At 36.2% G+C, this 26,236-nt stretch overlaps 1 protein-coding gene across 9 annotated transcripts in view; it reads right to left on the bottom strand.

The window, feature by feature from the left end:
- Nucleotides 1–1,436: 1,436 nt before the first annotated feature.
- LOC150092705 (uncharacterized) overlaps nucleotides 1,437–26,236 on the bottom strand; it is a 583,346-nt gene continuing 558,546 nt past the window's right edge. For all 9 annotated transcript variants that reach the window (XM_090414335.1, XM_090414343.1, XM_090414339.1 and 6 more), the window contains 6 exons: nucleotides 21,153–21,345; nucleotides 20,891–20,981; nucleotides 18,458–18,715; nucleotides 16,143–16,310; nucleotides 8,146–8,353; nucleotides 1,437–4,866 (listed from right to left, as the gene is read on the bottom strand). In XM_090414335.1, coding sequence (XP_090270461.1) covers nucleotides 4,557–4,866; nucleotides 8,146–8,353; nucleotides 16,143–16,310; nucleotides 18,458–18,715; nucleotides 20,891–20,981; nucleotides 21,153–21,345 — 1,228 coding nt within the window. In that variant the 3' untranslated portion in view covers nucleotides 1,437–4,556. The remainder of the gene's footprint in view (nucleotides 4,867–8,145; nucleotides 8,354–16,142; nucleotides 16,311–18,457; nucleotides 18,716–20,890; nucleotides 20,982–21,152; nucleotides 21,346–26,236) is intronic.

The raw sequence follows: 26,236 nt of genomic DNA, 5'->3' as shown, positions 1-26,236 counted from the left end.
GGAGGAAATTGAGCGCTGTATCAACGAAATTCAGCCACATTTATGCAAAACGGTCATGGAAAATTTCGACAAAAGAGTGCGTATGTGCCAGCAAAGCCGTGGAGGCCATTTACCCGATATGCTGTTACATGCATAACCTTATACTGTATACTTTATGAATCAATAAGAAATTACAATTTTTAATTAAAAACCTGTGTTTTCTATCAAAATTACTTCTTGCGTGAATTTTGGGACACCCTGTAGATTCAATATTATTTCCAAACTTAGACAATCAGTTTTTCAAAAGCAGCGCAAACTGACGAAATCTTCATTTGGTCAGTTTGCACTGCTCGCAGATTCTACAGACTTACGATTAATTTTTCACTATTATTCAATTTCAGTTGTGTTCCACACTCCTTCAAATTTGTCACGAGAAGCAATCCACTACTAAACATTCAGTTCGTGTTACATATTCTTAAAAATATTAGTTAGGGTTACTTTTGTATTCTTGACGAATGTGTCTTCTCGTTTCTCAGTAAGTTTTAGTTTTAATGTTTCCTTTTCTTTAGTGATTTCAATGAGAAATTTCACAGTAGTGTAAATTATGAAAGCAATCCCTTTATAATATAGGTTTATAATTCAGTTCCACGAGAATAACCGTCCGTAAGGACATAATAAGCATGGATTTTGTTCTCCACTGTTTAAAATACTACTATGTATATGTAGTGGCTCAATATAAAGATGACAATTGTAAAACCGGCGTTATACTCGCTAGTTGCATTAATAAAAACCTGTAACGTGAATGCAAGTTGCATAACTTTATTTAAAATTTCAGTCCTGTGAGTGCGTATTGTACCGCGATGCCGACTAAATGCCTGTTAATACGAAACATTATAATATATGTTAATAAGAAACTATAATTTATTAGGTGAACAAATATTGATATACGAGACAGAAATGAACTAGAAAGCGCAGAGGCACAAAGAATTTTTTTTTTTAATCTTAAAACTCTATGTATGCATATAAATCTGATTTAATTATTCTCAGTTAACTATTCTACGATTTTTTTTTTTGTATATTCTTGCTTTTATTTAACACAAGTTGAACTTGCAAAAATATATCATAGAATATTTAATTGAGAACAATTTGGGAATGATGAAGAATACTGAAGGAAGAAGAGAATATAGATAAGTTTTTATTAATATTTTTATCAATTTAACATTCGATGTCATTTTTTGTATAGTGAGGAAAAAAAGTAAATACAATTTTTTTTTGTAAAAATGTATGTTTTTTTAACATTAACATTAACAGCTTCGGAAAACGAAACAGCGTTTACACTCGGAGTCCCTTGTTCTTGCAGAGATAGCAGCAGACCGTATAATTATTTGGAAAGTAACATTTATACATTAAATTAAAAAATATTCAATAAAAAGTAATCAAAGAAATAATAAACACACTTCCAGTCAACATCATAGTTTAATTTTACTAAAATGTACACAGAGTAAACTGTATATCCAGCCGTTTTACAGTCGTGGTCAGTCTTGTATGGAGCAGTAAATCTCCAGGACAGTTGAGCAGGTCATGTCAGTCCTCATGACGTGCTTTTTGTCCTGTTGTCACGGGGAGGGGGGGGGGAAGAAGGCTTCAGTTCCACAAGTAAATACAGTACATGATACACAGTAGGGTCTCGTTTACCCTTCCTCAATAAGGTGACACAGTAAACTAAAACAAAGAAGAAAAATAAAATAAACTGGGGGAAATGGGGGCTAGTCAAGTACAGCAGATCACAAATTCCGGGATCACCTTGACAAGGATACACATTTACATGTAGACAAGTGTTGCTAGACAGCTAGGGGATGACATCCCTGCAAAAAATAGTGCATTGCTGTACTTCATTATAAAATATGCAAAGGGAAATCGTATAATCAGTTTAAAATCAAATTGCTGTTCGTTTATTTTATTTTTTTCTTTTAAAGGTGTTCTTTAGATATAAAAGAAACACTGGCAGTCCGAGTTAAGTCTATTACGAAATATTTGTGACTAAAAATTGATCGGGTAAAGTGCTCAACACCTAATGATTTATATTTTTGTCAATAATCGCGAAAATCTATTAGGATTTTTTTTTTTTTTTTTTTTTTTTTGTCAAATGACCCTGAGAGAACTTTATTTTTGTCCATTGAATCTAATGAAATTATTTTAGGTATTGAATTACGTGAGGTTTATCTCAGGGCAGAGTATTACATTATCATCGAGATACGTGGGAATCATTAGGAAGATTAACGAATATTTCTGAAATTATTTAACTTTTTTTTTTTTTTTTTTTAAAGAAGTTCCTGAGTTTGCTAATCCTAAATTTTAACTCTGTTGCCTACTTAGTTTTCAAGTTGCATTTCTTTGTGTCAGTGAGAGCACTTCGTGAGAGATCAATGCTACTCGCCGATTTTTTTTTCTTCCTTTTTTGTAAGTGCAGTAGGGGGTAGGGAACACATTATTAAAAATGGTAAAAAACAAAAAAAAATGTTAATAGATGAATATAAACAACAATAGAAAAACACTGGCCTTATGACAGAAATGCAAAAACGAAATATGAAGCAGGCTTACATCATCGTGAGCAAACACAGCCTTTTGTTTTCTTGTATTCTTAAAAAGTAGATTTACAACATACAGTACTGCATGGATCAAACTACTTCCATGGATCGGGAAAAAATCGTGCTGTGCCAAGTGTGATGAGAACATTTGAGCAAAGTGGTCAATATTGATTTACCGCTCTCTTTCGCTCCCGTGTCAAAGCAAAATAGTGGGATTTTAAAATCGTGGCGCCATTCGCGAGCAGTGTGAGGTATCTCTAGTGTTATTGTAACAAGTACATTATTACTATTGAGAGAAATAACACTTGACCAATAATACGGACAAACCCACACCGCATTATGGAAGTATATACAGCGCCATCTACAATTGACATTAGACTGTTGTATAATGGACTAGGTTAATGGTTAGGTAGATACGTAATGAGCAGCAATGGGGAAATGGAGGGGGACTACACTACAATCGCAGCGGTGTTAGGAACGTGGGGGGATATACAACCCTATGGCACTTCACAGAACAGTTGCTAGTTTGCCTCACGTGCATTGATCAATAGCAGAGGGCGGCTGAAATCGGTCGAAGTGATTTTTTTTTCTTTTTTTCTTTTTCTATCTATACACAGTTCATGGTGCTCCTCGAAAAAAGAGGGGGGTGATCACATAGTGACACACTAGACGTAAAAAAAAAAAGTTACTTAACAAACTACAAAAACACCAACAAGAAAATAACAAAGTAATTAAATGCCCTAAAAAGGAAATGCAACAGTTTCTCCCTCCACCTACAGTAACAACAAATGGATGTGCCCAGGGCTGAGAGAATGTCATGTCACTTCTTCTCCTAGTTTTTTTTTTTTCACTTGACAGGAAAAAAGTAATTAAGTATATTTAACCACCAAATCAGTGGCCTGGAAATATTGCCAGTCCTTATTACCGAAAAGGTGAAGGAAAAATATCAAGACAAATGCTACTGGCTCTGTTATTTGATTACGTGCAACTGGTCAAGCGAAAGACAAAACAATGTCTTCTAGCATCAAAGAAAGCATGGCGACCAAACTAAACTAAATGCTACTGGTATAGTTCACTATCTCCATTTAGGTATTAAATGCACTAGAGAGAGAGAGAGATAAACCTAACAAGATACAATGTTTTTCTTGTTCGCTAAATGCCTTCGAATGAACTTTTTTTTTTTTGATAATATAGACTAAATCGACGCACATCTCTAATAATAGATCGTTGTTGAGTTTTAGATCATAAAAGTAAAAAAATGCTTAGTTTTTAATTTTTTTTTTCGCAAATAACGACAAATAAAAATATATAAAAACAAATGATAATGACACATTTATAGCCCACCGATAAGGTAGGATGAAAAAAAAAAAAATAAGGACTCAACTATCAATCGTCCTCTGACAACAATTGCGAAGAGGCAAGAAACAAGAAAAAATATCTATGTAAAAATGAAAATACAATTTCTAACAAGCCACCTAAGTTTTGTCAACAGGTCTACAAACGATCTGTATCAGGACACAATAATTACAGACTAGATGGTAAACAATTTGAGCACGTAACAAAAATAATTTCTTTGCACGTCAAAAGGAAGAAACGATAATGCTCTGTTCCAGCCAGCAGCCTTCGCAGATGAGAACAGCTAGCCAGCATAACACAGGTGACGAAACAGCGGTTGATGTTGTGGTTATCCACAAATTGTCGGAATTACATGTTCACATGGTACCATTGGTGTCTGCACTAACGACCTATGGTCAGTTCGCAACATGCTGGAACTCAAATGGTCTTCTACTGGAGTGGTTTGAGTCACATTTATCCTGTGGTCGTTAATGTCCATGACCAAGCAGAGTTCTCCTTATTGGCTTTAGCGGACCATCGTCCACTGTTGATATGAAATACACAACAGTCGTCTGAGCTGCTTATATATCTGAAAATCTGCAGGCGTCAATGCCCGACATTCTGATCAGTACAGACTTGTTTAACGGCATCACTTCAAGTTGATGTCTCCATAGCTGAAGAGTCACCGGCAGACGACACGATCGTGTCCATTCTCATTGCAGCTGCGGATGTTATTGAAGGCAGGGACCCCAGAGATAGTGCACTGGGAGAAGTGGCCATTGAGCTACTGTGAGCAAGAGGGATGTCTGTCAAACCATTTGTTGAAGAGGGTAATTTAGTTGAAAGAGAGTTCAAAACAGAGCTGGTTGTTGCTACTTGGGTAGTGGCAGAAAGAAGGGGTGTCATGGATGTCGGAGTTACCAGGGTGGGGGAATCAAGCAATCCAAGTCCTCCTTCTCGGTACCTGAAAGACAATATGGTCATGTGATAAGTACCACATATATTCATAAAATAGATCTTCATATATAAAAACATATATATTTTTCACAATACACATAGAGAGAGGGAACAATAACATAAATTTAATTTTTTTAGCGATTCCATGAAAGTTGTAAAACTAATAGTATCTTAGTACTGATAGAAAATGGCAAATTTATTCTGTTGTGACTGTATAGCTTGTCACGGAGCTCGGTTTCATATACATTTAATTAATGCTATGATAGATCGGTAAATCCTGTTGTGTGTTCTAGTATACCTGATTTATGGGATGAAAAGTCGGAACCCCCAAGAGGAAAAATCCACCGTCATATAGACTAGCTAACTCAGGATTCAAATCGAGCTCTCTACAACCAAAGAAGATCGTAGATACAGACTCTCATGCGAATAAAAAAAAGTCCATCTGATAAAGTTATTTATAATAGAATTTCTATTCACGAATAATTTCAAGAAATTCTCCATATCATCAACTCAGCGTTTTCTGATGTCTACTTCCGGATTGTTTGAGGGTTTTCACTGGGCGAGCTGATATCTCGGACTCTCTCCGTGTTGTGAATGTTTGCATGGCTCTAATTGCATCACTGAGATAAAATGTTTATCTGAGTGATGTTATCTCGACTAAGAGCCACTCGTGTTCTTATATGATTAAAGGAAATCGAATGGTGGTGCCGTCAATTTGGTGGAGAGGTGTCCCATGAAAATACCTCTAAAAAGATATTAGCACTCAGTTTCTGCATTATTGGAGATAATTCGTCTTTTGAGCAGACTATAATAAAACATTTTGGGGCATCATCCCAAATGAAGGTTTGAGAGAATTTGGGATTTATAAAGCGCTAGAAGTTGTGCGGGCGAGAAGTAGCACAGTAAGAATGCTAATTTTTTTTGGTCGCTCAGGAGGCTATGGTTGTGATGGATTTTTCTTACGAATAATTTCACAGAATTTCCAGACACATTTGGAAGTTGAAACTTACTTTTTTGGGAGATTCTAAGAAAATGAATTGCCTTGTGATATGCTGAAAATTGCTTCTAGCACACCGATGGTGACTCGTGAGAATTGTGTTCCAGATTATTTCTTAAAATTAACAGACCTGAGTTTGACAATTTTCGGAATATTTTTTAAATTAAAATTTGCATGAAAGTGGTTAAAGATTAATTATATTTTCATTCCAAAGATGAAAGCAAATTTCTAGGAGCATTTTGGTGGAAGTGAATTTCATCTCGGTGTGACACCACCACCTCGTTTACTGGAGGCCTGAATCAGCTTGAAAAGCTTCCATGTTTGGTTTCCAGAGACGGGCTTCCTGATTGTATAAAATAATTAAAATTCTAAGCCAAGAATTAAAAAAAAATTTACGCTTAGAACCTCTCGTGAGTGGAGTCTTAAAAAAAAGTAGTTTTAACGAATGGACATTTGCTGTAACAAACTATCTCTATGGCAGGCCATAATGAGCATTAATAGTTAAAAGGAGAAAAAGCCAATGAAGAAAATGAGATCTATAAAGGCGATATACAGTTGCTTTAGCATTCTTCTGTGATTGAGTTGTAAGCACTGATAAAGATTTTATTGAGTTCATATATGAAAAATACCCTTGTAATTGTACCCATTTTGGCGGTGATTCTCTACACACTTTTGTGCGTGATTTAGACTAAAACATTGCGATTTTAGTTTGCTGACGAAAGGCGAATGAAGAGTCGGCCTCCATTCGTGTTACAGAGAAATTTAATGGCTCAATAAATGGAGTTTTCTCATTCATTTCATTATAAAGGATAACGTGGTTGTCCATTATAATGGATCTCGTGTATATACGTAAATTGTTCCTTAAAGCATTTTGTGTTACTCCGAACTTCTAAATTAAATGTACTAGAAGCAGGTAAATGGTGAAAGGAATAGTCTCTGGAGACGAGAAATATTCTGATGCATGAATAATGCATGCTGCATTTCAATTCTATGAGGTTCTCTCTTTCTGAAGTAGACATTTTGAAAAGATTATCATAAACGTTGCCGTCAAGCATTTAGCTTCAAACCACACTATAACTACGACAACACACTACATCGGGTTACGCTGCTATTTTGATGCAGAACATAATTCAACAAACCCCAATCACTCTGACATGAACAGAAGATGAATATATGCGAAACACGTTGTGATTTAAGATGTGAAAGATGGATCTACCGTTTATGAATACACAGTTTCGTAACAAACACATTACTAATCATTAAAAAAAAGTAATCAAATGTTTTGGTTGTTATAAAACACGTTTTTAGTTTATTTCATGAACCAAGTTTACTTTTATTGGGTACAGTTGATATTATTGCGGTCCTCTGACAGAAGGAGGTATGTCAGAATTATCTATTCTTGACACCCCTTTTAAATTCATAAATTCAGATGGAAGTTTGGAATTCGTATGGTTTTCCAACAACGGTGTAAATCAAGAAGTTATCACTCCCCTATATTTTTTTCCACAATGTACGTATCACAAGTCTGGATATAAAAACAAGTATAAAATATTATACACTCCACAAACATTCAGTGGTGTGTACAGTATTGCATATAAAGAAATTCCACGACCTTCTTAATGCTTTTGCCCACCGGCAGCATTATCATTGTACAGTATCAGGATGATTGTTATGTTTATGGGTTTTGTTGGATCGCTGAATGAAATATTTTCAATGACAAGGAATTATCCGCATTTAACATATTTCGAAGATAATCTCGTCTACGCTACCACACACACTCGCACCGATTTATTTTGTCCCACTAAGGCGGTTAGGATTTCCTGAGCGTGTTAGATGAGCTAAGTATGTGAGCTTAGTTCACACTAATTTACTATTATAGTAAAAGAAGACATTTTTATGGATACAGCGTAGATATAAAAGAAAGCGAAAACAGGTTCATTTTTTCCCTAGTGACTTCTTTTTTTTTTTTTTTATTTAGCCCAGATTGTTAAACTGTACCATAGATAAGAAGTGTTTGAATTAAATTAACATATGGCTCCCGCCCACGAAAGGTAGCAAACCTATACGCGATACTAATGTGTAGTACATTAGAATCGTGGGTGGGCTAAGAAGTCAAATTATTATTCGTTTTTACCTACACTGAACAAACATGGAGCTTTTTCAAGCCACTTCAGGCGTCCAATAAGTGGGGAGGTGGGTAAATTATCAAATAAGTTACGATGACAATCCTAATTTAAAAAGAGAACTTTTTTTTTATTAAAAGTATTAATAACTATCATTGCAACTTACCATAAGTTCCTCATTTCTTGACGACGGGCCCTCATCAACTGTTTGTACTCCGAAATCCTGAGCTTTTTCCCGTCCACTATGCAGGTTCTTTTAGGTCGAGGTCGATAACGATAATCTGGATGCTTTTCCATGTGTAGTTTACTAAGACGCGATTGTTCCTCATAATACGGTTGCTTTTCTGAATTGGTCATCGCCTTCCATCTTGCTCCTGGAAGAACATTCGCATTCTGTTACACAATCTATAGTGTTTTTCAAATTGTGGGCGGATTATCCTTAGGGATACGCAAGTTACATTCAAAATCTCAAAATTAATGAAAAAATACTGTGGAAGAAATCAATTTTTATAATTAAATTTATAATCCATTCTTGAAAGAAAATATATTTATATATTCTAATAAAGTCAGTGAGATAACAAATGATATCAATCATATATATATATATTATTTAATTTTTTTTCATAGGTTGGCCACTAGCGACGACAACTATTGCGAAGACGTTCAGTTCCCTCCTAATTAAGAGTGGAATATCACGAAGGATTTTTCAAATGAAGGTTAGTTAGCAGTTCTTATGCAGATGCGAAAGGATTTTATTCTCCTCAATATAGACAATCCGACAGAAATATACACAATTGACAGACTAGCAGAGTATGCAGATAACATTAATGTTACCCTACCATAGCTTTACTTAGATTTCTATGACGAATTTAACAAAATATTTAACGTCATTAAAGTACTCAAAAAAAACTTGAAATCAAAGTGGGCTTCACGAAAATTTAAAGACTATTTGAATTTGCTAAATTTGGAGAACTGTCTGACATTCGGTTAAGTGGTGTCTCGCGAGACCATTGTGCAATGGTACAGTTAAAGGCTGTGCAAATCGGTAAATAGCGGGTATATACACGGCAGCCGGATTTTAATTTCATATCATTAGACTCACGTGGAGAGTGGAATATTCTTGAATACTCGGACGCATTCACGTTTGAATTATGTTGTACGACAGCAAATATATATCTATATTTTACAAATTATGCGGTTCTAAAAATTTATTCTTTAATTATTCAGGACACTGCAGTACAAGAATAAAATGCAATACAATACTGCAAAACAAAATAGAGGACAGAACCTATTTGAAATCAAGGGGTAGAGTATGGTAGCCAGGTTTCAAGGTGTATAACTTTGATATGTCAATGACAGCGTCTCTGTAAGGGTTGAGCTGTAAACCGAATAAATACTAGCTATAAATATTATTATTATAAAAACCTCCATGGAGTCAAAGACTCATCGTGGGAGGTCCACTGTTATACACACGGTTTATCATACTCTGCTTTAAATATATTCACTGTCTCTGCACACACCACACTCTCGGGCAAAGCATTCCAATCACTCACCACTCTCCATGCAAAAAACCTGCTCCTCACTCCCTTGCTCACACCCTCCTTATACAGCTTCCAGGAATGACCTCTTGTTCTCCGCTATCCTCACCCATTCTGTGCAAAACCTCCCCGACATTAATCTGGTAATAACCTCTTAACAGCTTATATGGCTCGACCATATTATCCCCCTCCTCCTTCTATCCACCAATTTCTGCAAATTGCATTTTGTCAATCTGTCTTCATACTCTACATCCAGAGACCAGAAACCACCTTAGTCAATCGCCTCTGAACTTTTTCCAGCGCAATTTCATCTTTTTGAAAATCAGGTGACCAGATCTGTGCACAGTAATCCATATGTGGCCTGATCAAAGCCTTATACAAAGGAACCATAACATCCTTACTTCTACAAGTCAATGTCTTTCGCATCATTCCCATTATCCGCTGTGTTGTCTTCACTATTTTAGTAACATGTCCACGAAATTTTAGGTCCTTGTCTACAATCACTCCCAGATCTCTCATTTCCTCTACCTCTTCCAAGATATTTGCACCGATTGTGTACTTTACATCCCATCTTTGCTTCCCAAATTTCAAAACCTTACACTTTGAAACATTGAATTGACATCTCCACTTATTTACTCATTCAGCCAGTGTATTCAAGTCCTCTTGCAAAGCTACAGCATCCACACTACTCCTGATAGCTCTCCCCAACTTTGCATCATCTGCAAACAACTACACATCACCATTCAGACCTCTCCAGATATCATTTACATACAAATTAAACAGCAATGGACCCAAAACAGATCCTTGAGGTACACCACTAGTAACTTTCCTCTTCTGGGATATCGTTCCTCCATAGACAACTCGCTGATACCTATCAGACAGCCAATCTCCAATCCAGCGAACCAACCTATTGTTCAGCCCCATCCGTTCCAATTTAATTATCAGCTTGTCATATGGCAATTTATCAAACGCCTTTGCAAAATCTAAATATACCACTGTATATGCAACACCCTTATTCGACGCATTTGTCAATTTATTATAAGAAGTAAGCAGATTGCTAAAGCATGATCTTCCTTTAGTAAATCCATGCTGGCCGCCAAAGAGTATTTTTCTGTTGTGAACCCAATTCTGAATCTTATTCCTAACTTACTTCTCTAATACCTTGACCACAACCCCAGACACACAGACTGGTCTATAATTCAAAGCCTTACTCTTATCACCTCCCTTATGAATTGGAACAATTTTACCCTCTTTCCACTCTTTTGGAATTTGGCCCAGTGAGAGATTCATGTTGAAAAGATATACAAAAGCTGCTGTTAACTCTCTGGCACATTCCCTCAAGACACGTGGTGAAATAGCATCAAGTCCCACAGCCTTATTTACATCAAGTCTATTCAATTCCTCATATACCTCCTGTTCACTTACTAACAGTTCCTCCTCCTCCTCCTTTCCCACTGCTTTCAAGTTCTGCATGATGCCACATTCACAAGAATGAAACACCTTTAGAAATTGCTCACTAAATATCTCAACTATATCCTCCACAGCGGTTATCATTCCTCCGTTTTTACCAATCAATCTCATCCTACCATAATCATTCTTTCTTCTACTGGCGACATATCGAAAAAACTCCTTAGGATTTTTTTTTGGCCGCTTTAGCAAACTGCTGCTCATACTGCATTTTTGCTACCCTTATCAAGCTAGTCACCTTCCTCGCCTGCTCTTTCTACTTCTCATGCAACTGGTTGTTATAAATACTCATTTTGTGTTTCTTCCATAATACCTTCTTCTTCCAGATTGCATACCTTATCTCTTGATTCATCCATGTTACACCCACTCTATTTACCCTCTTGACCCTTGGAATACACTCTGATATTGCCTCCACCAAATAGTTCTTGAGTATGGCCCAAGCAGCATTGATATCCTCTCGATCCAGTTCCTTTTTCCAATTTATTATCGCAAGCTGTTTCCGGAGCTTTTCGTAATTACCAGTCTTATAATTCCACACATATATCCCTTTCTAACAGACGTCCTCGAATGACAGGTCACCCTGCACGTGATCACTCTCACCAACTGGTGGAAGATTTGACACCTGATTTATAATAACATCACCTGATGAGATGATCAAATCCAATCCTCTTGATCCTCGTGTACCCTCCGTTACCTTCTGCCTAAGGTAATTATCTTTAAAAAACTCCAAAAATTCATTTTCTTTACCCCCAGTGCAGTCTCTTGCTTCCAGTCTGTATTACCATAATTAAAGTCGCCCATAATGATAACTCGTTTCTTGCAAGCTAGGCCAATTTGCCTATACATTGCCTTCTCATTGCCCTCCATATTACCAGGTCTATAGCAACACCCAACTAAATATTTCATCCTATCTTAAAGTGTGGAAGAATATTTTCCATTCTTATTTACAAAATTGAAGTTAAATATGCAAAATATCTTTAAATTATTTTTACATGGTAGTGGATACGAAGCGAGCTATTTCCTCATCTCATGTTAGAGGTTTGTTATTCAGTGTTTATTTATATGAAGGAATTATCAGTATTGTGTATAGCTAGATCCCCTTACGTTGTCAAGCGCACAATTACTTCGCTTTGAAGTAATTGTATGCTAGCAACATAGAATGTTTATAGATTTCTTTTGTAAACGGTAAGTAGGTTTATTTGTATTTACTGCGACAGGGGTAATTAATATAAGATGCATACGAATTTTTTGATATAGTCTGTTTCAAATACAGCATATATCTTAGAAATAGATTTATTATGTCACATTAGAATGAACTGTAGTGATTCTTTTTTATTTTAATATTATTTTTATTGTCTCGCAATTTCTGCATTAGTGCTTATTTTCTAGGTTAATCGCGTAAAATAGCCGAGTAGAACGTTTTGTGTAATATGTTCTGTTTTTGAAGGTTATGGCTGAGAGTAATGTTATTTGCTTACTTTAAGAATCCACATGGACACTCACCTTTTGATAATACTGGCTTTACGTTCAGTGGATATTTTTCTTTTTGATCTCTGTGGGAGATCAAAGCGACTTTGATCTCCCACAGAGGTCGCTTCTGTGAGGAAAAAATTGGAACGCAGATGTAAATAAATAAATCCTCTGAGATCTTTTTATTCCTCAAAGGGAAGTCGGTCCTTGAAACCTTCACGTACAGTAAACCCAAGCTATTAAGAATTTTCAGGGGAGAGAGAGAAAGAGTACCGAAGACATCTGGTAGCCCTATTTTCCGGGAAGACAAGCTTTCCTTTCCCATGTGGAAGACTTTGGAACCGGCCGAAGAAAGGTTCAGAAAAAGTTCCTGTAGTCGGTGACTAGAATCTAACCTATGAAGGTTTTTCTTCAGATGACTTAGCGCCGCGAAAGCAAACGTTGTTTCCAGAGGGCCACAAAAACCTTTTGAATATAGATAACAGGAGTAAATTTCTTTATTGTTGTTATCTTCGCTTAGGTATTTTTTTTTTCTCAATGGAATGGTCTTCAAACAAAACTGAAAAAAAAAAATCATCGTGTATTGCTAGTGGATTCTATTTGTGTATTACGAAAACCTAGAACTTTGGAGTTTTCTCCAAGAGGAGAAAACTCCAGTTCTTGGACAAAACTGGCAGCAAACACAATCTGAGTAGATTTAAAACACCCACTTGACCTGAATCCGAGTGGAAGAGATTAATCAAGGCGGCAATTTGGAATGCATTAGTATAGCAAACACCAGCAGAAATTATTTGTTGCATCTGCATTGCTTACATCTTAGATCTCATGTCGTAATAATCGCCAGGAGTGTGGAGGAGGAGATAGATTTACGAAAAAGATGACAAAGAGAGAGAGAGAGAGAGAGAGAGAGAGAGAAGCCCATCAAGTGCATTTAGACGTGAAATAGCCCCCGGGTATTAACATGTATTCTAAGTATTATCTCAGTGCACAAAGTAGTCATGGAAAAGGAAGGACAGAGAAAGGGACGAGAGCAACTTGTTTTAATATTTGGAGACAGGGAGAGGTTTACATCTCTGTTTCGATTATTCCATGCTTGCAAGTTCCAATTACTGTACTGCGTTACTGATTAAACCTATTATTCCGAGTTGGTTCCCCCCCCCCCCCACACACACACGAGCGCGCACGCATGTCGATGCATAGAACGATTCAGTTCATGAACTATTTCGTCATTACAACATATTTTTGCTTCCACTTTATTCATTTTTACTCGCGTTAAAGAAGATCAAAGGAAAAGTAAATTGAAAGGAAAGCTCAAGTAAATATTTACACACCACCATTAGAAAAAAACGCCGCAATATTGTTTCTCATTTCTTACCTGTAACAACACGAAAAAGCAACACAACCGAAATAGTGTTGTACGTATATAGCGGAGGTCTTAAAGCATGCACAAATAACTACTAGAACCTCATGTAGCATTTAAAGATGATGTTAGGGATGATGTCCAAGAAACATATATCGGGATAGGGATCAAAGCTAAATCTTTCCAACCAAAGGATGTCGACGCTACTAAGTGCATTTTATTTACAAATATACAGAATGATTAAAATTAATAAGCGTTTAATATAAACTAGAATACAATTTTAGTTTCGTTAATAATAGATAGCGTAGATAGTGTCATTTTTCAGTTAACGTCTTCAGCTCTGGCGTAACTGTGCGCGCACAATGTTTACAGCTTGCACTGATAAGACCAAGTGCGTATTTCGTGATATATGTCCGTCTGCCCACGTCACCTGTGCTACTATACGAAGGGTTTACAAACCAAATTGGACCAAGTCCAGCTGGAATTATTTCGAGAATTCGCGTCTTCAAGTTTCTGGCCAGGCATGCTAACTTTTCTTTTTTTTTTTTTTTTTTCATTTCACGTGCGTACTACAAGTGAAGTCAGGAAATGTTTTCATTATTAACCCTAATATAAACGAATTTTACTTTCCTGGAGTTAATTATGATCCCGCGCAACTTTAACATGTTCATTGCCAATCACGCGATATCGCGCGATGCGAGTCGCACCAAAAGGCCGACCACGCGTTATCGCGTGGACATCGCTAACTAAATAAAAAAAATTAAAAAAATTTGGCCACCACACGAAATTCCAATTTTCAGCTTGGCAATGAAAGTGTTAAGACACAATTGCTCAAAATGATTCCAGACGGACTTGCTTTGGTTGCGAATCCCTAATATACGGCACATTCTCCTAGTCCCTGTACGAAAGATGGACACGGAAAGAAGTGTTACTGAGGATACCATATAAGTGACCTCGCTGTTCAGGATATTGGTAAAAGTGTACCGAAGGATAGGACAGAAATTTCAGCGATCCAATATAAAAAAAGATACTAAGCAAAAAAAAAAAAAAAAAACAGAATAAGTGACTGATTTGTAGGATGTCGGGGATCCGTGATGTGGAACGATAAGTCATGCTGCATCCCTTTTCTGATCACCTGAGTATGGGAGATGGCTGTTTAATGGCTGAGATTTAATGTTCTAGGGTCCTATATGGACTCAGGAGAAATCTTGATATGGATTCGAAACTGCTTGAAAGGGTAAACCCCGAGCTACGCAATACTTCTGCATAATACAATGCTTCTTACATTATGGCAGTTTTACGGAACAAAGGATCGTTTTCAACACCACACTGAACTTCGCTACCGCAAATGCAGTTGCGAGATGGTTTAAGGAAAACGATAAGAATCTTGACTGGCCTGTACAAATTACCCATCGGAAAAAAGACCTTCGAAATGAAACCTCGATTGGGCAAGACCAGTCGGTTCTCCATGCAACTGTACATACATGGACTGGTGGTCATGTGAAAGAAGAATGGTTTAAAATATTCGACTCATCACAAACTGCAAGAAAGTTCTTCAGGGTCAAAGGAGGGCCCACATGCTGTTGAAGTGCGTGCGTGTGTAATTTAGGTTTGTGTGAAATACTGTGCCCCAGTACTCATTTTAACACTGTGGGTTGTCCTTACCAGGATACTGAAATGCTAGCCATAGTTCACTTTCCTGAGTAATGAATTGGGAAGAGATGTCAATAGACAAGTATGAGGAATGCATGTTGCACAGGAACAAGCCACTCCGAACACGGTCCGCTTGGAGTACAGTAGTGCACTTCTTCAGTGCAGTGTTGTTCTTCAGAAGCATGTCTTTCCTCTTTCCCTAGCACTAAGCTTCGAAATGGTTTGTAACACGTTTACCAAATTCTAAATCTTTTGTTCCTGAAGCGCTCTTCCAGCTTGCACTTAACATTACATTCTCTTCCCGTCCAAACGAATAATCATATCGCACGCGGGACACAACTTGCCTATCCGGCTATTAAGAAAATATTTGTATGTCAATCAGTCATGCGAGTACTGTAGGCAGATTTCCACACCTTGTTTCTGCATTGGATGACCTGTGCTCCAAGTTTTTCTACTTAGCAGGTCTATGTTCAAATTGCAAACAGACGTCAGATAGGAATTTTATTTTTATCCATTTCAGTTTATAGACGCATCCATCAAACTCCACGCAGTTCAACATGCTGTAACAGCAATGTATATTTATAATGATATTCTTATAAAAGATTTAAAAAAAAGTCCAAAAAAAAATTCGCTGTCGTGCTCTAAGTTAGTTTAGCCAATATCAGACTCACTTACCTAAAATCTTGGAAATATTGGAGTTGTGCATGTCTGGACACGCCTTTAAAATTTTTCGGCGTTCGTCTTTTGCCCATACCATGAAGGCATTCATAGGACGCTTGATATGTGGTTTTCCGTCTGCATCCTTTTTAGCTTGACGGATGATCTTGGCACCTAACAATTTACCTTTTATAGAATAAACAAATGGGAGTTTTATTAATAGGCTAAAAATGTTTATTTGATTCATGAAACACACTAACCATTATTTACCAAAAGGATATATAATTAATGGCAACTGTAAGTTTCTAAATGAATTAAATAATCAATTTTTAAAAGTGGTGGAGCTTTTTTTTATTTAAATAATTAAATAAATTAAGACCTGAAATAGTAAAAGATAACCAGTCATTTAGCTCGCAGACTCAGTAGTTCGGAAGGTTAATTTAATTTTTTTTTTCTTCTCCACAAACTCGTGAAATAGACACGGAAATAAAATAAAAAAATTTTAATATGTAGGCTGAGCACAAAAATTTTTAATAAATTTTAAACCAAGTTTGCGTCCTGTTATGATTTGGAGCCATACTTAAAAATAATGTTACACTGTAGGGGACGAGAGGGATTCGAGAACTTAAAAAAAAATTAAAGTGGGTGGATGGGTGGGTTATATTTGGAATTATGTCTCGTTACAAAGCTTAATCATTTATTTAGAAAATATTTGAATTTTTTTAGATTAGAAACACGGTAGCAGAATATATTTTTAAAATCTTATAAACCGTCAGATTCAACATAATATTTTAAAGGGAAAAATATTTATTCCGTAATAAAAGTAACATAATTTAGTAATGCTCAATTTTCATGTTTATATAAACATGAAAAAAAAAAACTATAAATCGAAAATGTTCCGATCAGAAAGTGGAAGCCTGCTAAAAAAGGCTTCACGCGCCATGTTATCATTTAAAATCAATGTATATTCTGAAGTTTTTAATGACTTTTATTTCATTTCTAAATGTGTTTAGAGTCGGAGATCTCGTCAAATAGTTTTGTATTTCGCGAATTTCAATTGTAGTTCGTCTTTTGTGGGAAAGATGGCACCACTTATCTAGTCACTGGCGCTTGGCTTTCCCCAGTTTACTTGCGTAATTTATATGCGACACAGTGCGATGGTAAACCTGCTCTACTGCAGCTATGGAGCAGGTTTTGGATTCGTTCAGTGCACTGAATGCATTGATGTCTGAAGGCGTCAAAGCAAATTCACGTTATTCAATCGCCCTTCGATTTTTAAATAGAAAACAGACAACCAATGGCTTCTCCGTTGTAGAGACCACGTGGAATACATATGCATAGTTATACGAAATAGACATAAACCCATCTTTTACGGATTGTGTCAGGTAAAACTAAAAGGCTAATTTACTCAATTTCCGATTTTAAAACTTTGAATTAGCTTAACTGTGTTCTACAAGGATTTCATTTTAGCAAGTTTCGTGTTTCCTTATTTGCCGTTGTAAACACTTACGAGATGGAACTTTGTTAGAGATTTCGAATGTGATTATCTTGAAAACATACCAACAAGCGCTAAGATTTTGTAACTTATTTGAGTCCTGCTTTAAAAATGAATAAATCACGCAAAAATGAATAAATCGCTACAAGGAGGAAAAACCAGAAACAGTTGGTGGAACTCCTTAAATATTTTATTCTCTCATCGCTCATCGTATACTTTGCACTTCTTACAAGCAACACATCGTTTAAATTCTGAGTTCTGATTAAGTTCTGATTGCCTTCTTAAAAAAACACGCACACACAACCGCTGCAAAAACTGTCGATAAACTAATCAAAGTTTGTTAATTTAATTGAACTTAATCATTGCAATTTTGCTAGGCAGCACTCTGGTGGTACTTTCGAATCCAATAATCTATCGGATAACATTGAACCCAAGAAGTGATTCACGGTAATGACTTTAGCTAGTAAATTACATGAATCACCCGAAAACTGACTGTTATTGGCATTTTTTGTTTATATTTTACATTAGAACTTTGTTAACTTTAGCAGTCTCTTTAATCCGGTTTGCAGCAGAATGAAAAAAAAAAAAAAAAGAAGTAAAACTTGGTTAACCAGTAATTCAAGTTTCAGTAACTGTTTAGCCTAAGAGGAAATAGATTTAATTTTCATTAAAATGTACTTCCTAGATATTAAATGAGTGACAATCTGTGAACTCTTTCGAAATAAAAGCGTAACTTCTGATTTAATGAAACTGACATATGTTTATTTCTACTAATGAATTTTTTTTTTTTTTTAGATTCAATCTGCAAAGAAGGCGTTTACAACTAAAATTCACGTACTTTGACAGGTGACAATTGTGTCTCCTTTCTTTTCACTGTCGCTTAGAGTGGAATCACTGCTGTCTTTTCGGGACGAGGAACCACTAGCTGTGTTTCCTGTTGACTGGGGCAAATACATATGAAGTGGGAACTGTTTATCGATATTGGAAAGCTCGGATATTGTATTATGATTAGCCGTCAGCAGTCCGGTTGCTCCTGGTATGGTGGAAGAAAGAAGGCCATCTTTTACACTTCCAAGATTAGCAGACATCAGATTACCTACGAAAGAATAAAGAAGTGAAAAAGGGTAAATAACAGAATGTTTAGTAACGTGAAAAATAATTCGCCGAAACAAAACAGTGTGTTAGTTCAAATGCAGAATTTACTCGTTTGTGTTTTTTATCTGATTTTGCAGACAACAAAAAAGCGGGAAAAACACTATCCAGCAGATCGAAGTTTTTGAGTATACAAATTTGAAATGCAAGATATAGACTGCCATCTTTTATTTTTATTTTGTTTTCATGTGAAATCCACCAACGAAAGGATCTGTCATTCTATACTACATTAGTGCTGCAGCTACGCTATGGTTACATAATCCGATTTCCCTGTTGTAGAGAATAAACATGGAAAATTTTCAAGCCACTTCAGATCTTCAGTAAGAGAGAGATAGTTTATGATCGCAATGCAGCGAAGATCAGAAACCATATATTTATTAACTATATATTTCTTTGGTAACTGGTTTTGGAAGACACTTTTCCTTTGCGATACCCACTGAACAGAAGTCTTCTTCGCGTTTTGCGAAGAAGACTTCTTTACAGGGGTTGTTAACTTGTATAGGTCCGCGCTACTGGTTATGCGCTTCGCAACCATATGCCTGGGAAAGGAGGATCCTAGGTTCGATTCCCGTCGACGACGTGAGGAGCTTAAGGATCTTTCTCACATAGCCAAGTTAACCGGTCTTGGGCGTGGACAGCAGGGTTTTTCCCTCAGTTTATATGGGGTTTTTCATCCCGCAAGCAGACAAACCGGCACCGTGAACACACAGGCTACAGTCATAGGATATAGTACGGCAAGGAAGGCAACAGGAACCACCTTGCTCGTAGTCATTTCCCTAGCTGGTGGTATATATCGTTACCAATAGTATAGCAATGATATAGCTTCCCCCAAACAACAGTAAGGCTAAATACTATCAAATCAATCAACTTTTATAGTTGCCAAAATATGCAACAAGAAAGAATTACCAGTAAGTTAGTTATCGCTGACCGAACATACGCCAATAACAAGAAGAATAAGAAGGTAATTGATTATCTTAAACCTACATCTGTTAGATTTAGCTACTTACGGAAGAAACAAGTACGAAAATGATGAGAGAATCAGAAATAAATGAATAATAAAAATATAAGTGAGTTCTAGCTGTGGTGCTATTTCTCGTTTTTTCAAATAGTATAACAATGCTAAGACGTTATTGTTGAGATCAGTGCCTTGACAAGTCCGAATGGGAACGTAAGTGACAATACGACATAAAGATACTTTGTGGCTTATTTGTGCAACAAGCCTATTTATAGCCTACTGGGATCGTTACAAAGCTTTGAATTATTTTGGGAAGCATATTATGGCTGACAAAAATGGATATTCTTTATATTTTTATTTTACCCAAGCATATAAAAGAAAACAAAGATTTGCATGAAATATCTTTGCAACTATACAACAACAACTGTATACATTTTAACCTCAAGAAGTTATGAAAAACATTTGTGTTCTCAGCAGCGTGAACGCAACTCAAAATTGTATTTTGATTATGTTCAAAACTCGATGGTGGCCAGTATATGTTGCATTAATGGTTAACGAATTCCAAACCAAATTCATGTGAGTCACATACTTTGCACATATGCGAACATCACTCGAAAAATCATTTCGCTCACTAGATTACTTTGGCTTTGCAGTTAGTAGTTTAAATGAAATATGGAATCCTGCCAGAAAAATCTATTATTGCTCATACTGACAGGCCCGAATCGGAGAGGGGGGAATGACGGTCTGGTTGGGTGAGCGACTAACGTACTGCTTTCCAACTAAAAAGGCTTCAGGTTCGAATTCGCTATGGATATCGATGTTTGTAATTGTTTTTATCTGGGAGATGAATTTCATCGCTGGATGTAACATCACCGTCCTCTTTACTTGGAGACCTGCAGTGGCTCGAAAACATTCCATGTTTGGTTGCTTGAGTGGGTTTTTGGGTTAAAAATAAATAAGAAATATTTAAAAAGAAATGAATGAAATTAAAAAATAACAAATCTTAATCCATCCATATAAATTAAATTTCTGTTACTGTAATTCGGCATGAATACAACTCTGTTTTCTTTCTGGATTCCAATATCAGAATATTTTTGGAACGCTACGAGCTTGCTCACTGACACACACAGAAAGAGAGAGAGGAAAAAACAAATTCATCATTACCTGGATGCCCTAATAGTCCGCCTAGCGGGACGGGAGGTCTGAGGTGTGGAGGTAATGCACCGTAATGACTTGGTAGAAATGATGGTGCCATCTGAAAAAAAAAAAAAAACTTTTTTTAACACGAGAAATAGGTGACTAATATTGTAATTTCTACAATATTTACAAATTATTTAAAAAGCCAGTTTAGCCAGTCAAAACGGGCTACAAGATAATCACTGCATTCATTTGAGTAAATTTCTAAGATGTTTATCTCCATACTTACCGATAATGAGGGTGTTCCTAGTAGACCAACTGAAGTATTGATAGTAGAAGCTACTGATGCCGCTACCATCGATGATACGGATAGAGTGCAACCTACTGGTGGAGAAGTGGGCGAAGACATTTGGCTTGGGGAACGTCCTCCATCTCGCGGCTCTTGCTTCACCATAACTTGAGGAGTGGGGCTGCAGCTTGCACTACAAAAAATTATAGATAACAAATAATTACATTTCGTGAGCAAGGTGTGTGGATTTTGCTACAGAAAATGGAGTTGAAAGAATTCACTTAAAATAAAACATAGAACGCAATGGAAAGAATTTATCGATGATAAAGAAAGAACTAAAATTGAGCCTTTTAAACATATAAAATATTTCATTACTTTTATTGCATTTATATGATACGTTATCAGCGTGATTTTTTTTTGGAAAAGGAATGCTCAGCTGTTGAGTTTATTTTGCAAATGGATATTCCATCATACATTTTTCCACATTATCTCCGCATGCTGATGGTATTATTAGGATGTGCTGCAATGAAATTGCGTAGAAAAAGAGAGGGGAGGTAAGAGAAGTATAAAGGTTTATGTATGAAACAGATTTCAGTTGGTAAGAATATTATAAAGGTTACAAACTGCGAACTGTTTTTTTTTTTTTTTTCAGCAACTTGGGTTGAAAGACCAACATCATTACTTGACGCAAGTCATCTGATGCAGGAAACGAGACCGAGTGATATGTTTCTCGACAGCATTATAGCAAACGACTGATTGCCATGGTTACAATATAACTCCTACAAAAAAACTAGAGAAATCCTTCAAGCGTATTAAATACGATAGACTGCTATAAATGAAAAAGAAGACTAGAAAAAAGTGGACTGTATATCATAAATAGGCACATTTGAAAGAAAAAGAAACAAATTATCACGAAGATTTTAATGTTTTGTTAATTCCGAGTTCAGCAGCCATAGTACATCCCGTAGCGATGAAACTCTGGTTGCAAAGCACTAGTTCGAATACTATCTAAGGTCTAGCACATGAAGAAACGTTGTAAAGGCTTTCTCAATTGAAGGTGTCATGCCAAAGCGGCTACTTTTATGCTCTTGGGGTACTTGAGTTTTTCAATGTGAAAGAGAAACAAACCAGCCAAATAATGAAAGGTGTTAAACTGCTATAGCAGACTACGAAAATAAATGCCCAATCCAGCATTCAAGTACGGTATATGGCTGGGATGAGCCATTGACTTAACACGTTGATGGAAGATGGCACGGAATAATTCAAATCGACGATCTAGTTGGCTAAGTGACTAAATGTATTAACACTGCGGGTTCGAATCTCGCTGTTGGCATGAATGTTTATGATTGTGTTGAGGTGAGAAATGCACTCCAATAACTGGTGTGATGCCACCATTTATTGGACTGTTTTAATTGTTCATTATTGGACTGTTCATTATTGGACTGTTTGAAATGGCTTGAAAAAGTTAGTATACGAGGGTGATCTGAAAAGTTCTCCGTCTAATCATGAAAAAATGAACTTATAATTTCAAAATTATTTTTATTATTCAACATAATCTCCCTTAAGACTAATACATTTGTTCCAGCGATACTCCAGCGCCATCATTCCATCCCTGTAGTGGTTCTCAGTAAGATCTGCAAAATACCCCTCTACAGCTGCAATCACCTCTTGATTCGAAGTAAAACGCCGACCAGCGAGGAAGATTTTTAGTTTTGGAAAGAGATAGAAGTTAGAGGGAGCCAAATCTGGGGAATAGGGTGGATGTTCCAACAATTCATAGTGGAATTGTTGGAAATCCCTTAATTTTCCCATTGCCAAAACACCTTTGTGGGCAGGTGCATTGTCCTGATGAAAGATGATTTTTTTCTTCTGCAACCCGGGTCTTTTCTCACGAATTTTTTCGTCTAGTCTGGTTAAAAGATCGGAATAATATTCCCCGGTTATTGTTTTACCCTTTTCAAGATAATTAATAAACAAAATGCCTTTAGCATCCCAAAACACCGATACCATGACCTTTCCTGCTGATGGAACCGACTTTGTCTTGTTTGGCGCTGACTGTCCACTGTTTTGACTGCTGTTTGGATTCTGGTGTGTAATGGTGAACTCAGGTCTCATCATTAGTAAAAAATCGACACACAAAATCAGTTTTTATTCTTGTTAAAACGCTCCAGGCACTCTTCAGAGATTTTCATGCGAGTGCGCTTTTGATCTGCTGTGAGCAAGCGCGGCACCCATCTTGCGCAAAGCTTTTTCATTTGCAATTCTTCATGCAAAATATATCCTACACGTTCTTTTGAAATGCCTATAGCCTCAGATATTTCACGCACTTTGACTCGCTGGTCATCCAATACCATATCGTGCACTTGATCATTGATTTCTGGTGTTGTTACACTTTTTGGACGTCCTTCAAGTGGATCATCTTCAAGACTGGTACGGCCACGTTTAAACTCGGCAGCCCATTTCTTAATTGTCGAAAACAAAGGAGAAGAGAGCCCATAAACTTTTATGAATTTCAAGTTAATTTCTTTTGGCGTTAAACCTTCTTTTACAAAGAATTTTATAACCGCGCAATACTCAATTTTATCCATTTCAAGGGATACAGACAACACTTTTGCTTCAAACAGCTGTATAAAACAAACTACTTGATAGAATGACTTGTAATTTCACATGGATGCTTATGACAGATGTACCAACTTAGAAAAAAACCTTGCTGATAGTGTTGCCATCTATGGTCGATTCTAAGTTGAGTTACTTACAGGAAATTATTTGTGAATAAGCGACTTTGTGTGTAAATATAAATACTTTTAAAAATTTTCTTTGTCCCTTTTTTGTAATTTAATTTTTACTTATTCTTTAGGAATGGTATGGAATACAGAAAGATGTAAATTTGAAAATAATACATTTTCATCATGTTATACATTTAATTGTTATCTTCATGATCCGTAGATTTCGAATTTGGTCTAAATTGGTTGGACAATGCAACTTGTAGAGGATACTAAGAAGAAGAAACGCGCGTTTCGGTTGTGTTCGATCAGCTGTTTTCTTAATTGGCTTCCCTCTTTCACATTAAAAACGTTATCGCTTTTTTCCTACGGCCAATAAAAATTGTCAGAGTTGCGTTGATTGATATTATGGCCAATCAACGCAATCGAAGTATCTAATAATATACTGACAATGAAGTCAGTATATTATGGCTGTATTCTTTCATTGATATTAACACTATCCGTCTAGAAAAAATAATAATCTCATTATTATTTTTTCTCCATCTAGTTTCACTGAATTTCTATGAACCTCACAGTAGGAGGACCTTAAGATATTCTACATTTTGTGAAATATCTTGAAATCCTCTACGATATTCGTTGGGTATATAGAATTCGCTGTGCCTTCCTTGTATGGCACGGAGGATGTCAACAGAATTTCGGGGATGTATTTCGTAGCATCTGCACGAAACTACCAAAGTATTTGGCCGATTGTTTTATAGGAGTTGCCTCCATAAAAAAAAAAGTCTATTTACATATAGAGATTATATATATATATATATATATATATATATATATATATATATATATATATTGCTCTGGTGCCTAATTTGATTTGTAGTCACAAAGTGAAAATATTTGTTATATTTTATTATTCATAAGGATAATCTCCAATAATTTTAATACTTTTCTTGTTGTTAACGTTATTATTAATATTATTATTGGTAACCTTCTCCATATCAAATACATTGACGTAGTTATTCCAATATAATCAGGCCGTGCAAAGGGGGGGGGGGGGGTGTACCGGGAGCGTTTCCAATCCAGGCCCCAAAATTTTTAAATCTCTGACTGCATTTATATTCATAAAATTGCTTATTGACATTTATTAGAACGCATAAATGCCCTCCATTTTTTTTCTACCAGTATTCGATCCTTACGGTTTGTACAACTCTTTCCTCTTTTAAGCCAAATTCTAAGAAGAATTCAAACATAAAGATCCTTGTCATCTATTTCTTGTAAGCTTAGTGTTTTAAATTTTTTATCTTCATCAAGAGATGATTAGAATTTGAACTTAAAAGAGTTGTAAAAACCGTAAGGATCGAATACTGATTGTACAAAGTAGAAAAAAAAATTGAAGGGGATTTATGTGTCCGAATAAAGCTCAATAAGCGATTTTATGAATATAAATGCAGTCAGAGATTTAAAAATTTTTAGGCCTGGATTGGAAACGCTCCCGGTACACCTCCCCCCCCCTCCCTCTGCACAACCTGATTATATTGGAATAATTAACTAAAGTACACCTAAGGAACCAATTTATTGCAGTTGTTTAAATTTAAATGCTTGTAACAAAGTCATAGTGTTTTCAGTACAAGTATTTGAACTTAATTTTTCAATTATTCCTTCCTTTCCAAAGTATTTTTATATTTGTAACGATAGCTAATGTGAAATCTTCATGAACATAATATCTAAATATTACTCGTATATCTCTAAATTTAATCTCACGGTTGTTTTAAGACGCTCTGATAGAACTCTTAAACAAGACATTATAAAATAAACTGAGTGGCCATTTGATTTAGAGATATCCACCTAAGAACGGTAATTTGTCGAACTACTGTAGCCTTTCAGAACAGTTTGGATAAGCCAAGAATCAATCACTTAAATCCACAAGCATTCATCACTTATACAATGCATTTCTAAAGTTCCATCAAGACTTGCTGACGGTGGATCACTGCCACGAGATGTACGTGACAATGATCCACCGCCAGCAAGTCTTGATGGAACTCTAGGAATTCATTGTATAAGTAATGAATACTTGTCACGTACATCTCGCCACTATATCTCAAAGATGCCCAGTGGTACTGGGGGGAGGCTAATCTATTAAGGTAAAGTCACTCTCATGTTTCTAAATAACTGTTCCTGGACGACACGTACCCAGCGTCACGAGCGATCTTGTTGAAAGCATCCGTCTCATTCAGGGTAAATGGTCAATATGAACTGGCGTTCTTGGTTGGCAGTAATGTTCAGACAGCCGCACCATTAGCTTTTTCCGTGATGGTATTAATAGGTTTAAAGAATGTCAGGAAAATATGCTCAGACCATCGCACC

The sequence above is a fragment of the Typopeltis vanoorti genome, chromosome 25, assembly GCF_054136105.1.
Source record: "Typopeltis vanoorti isolate ZY-2024b chromosome 25, IOZ_Tvanoo_1.0, whole genome shotgun sequence".
Classification (NCBI taxonomy): Eukaryota; Metazoa; Arthropoda; class Arachnida; order Uropygi; family Thelyphonidae; genus Typopeltis; species Typopeltis vanoorti.
Note: the sequence above shows the minus strand (reverse complement) of the source record. Positions and strands in the feature narration are given on the sequence as shown.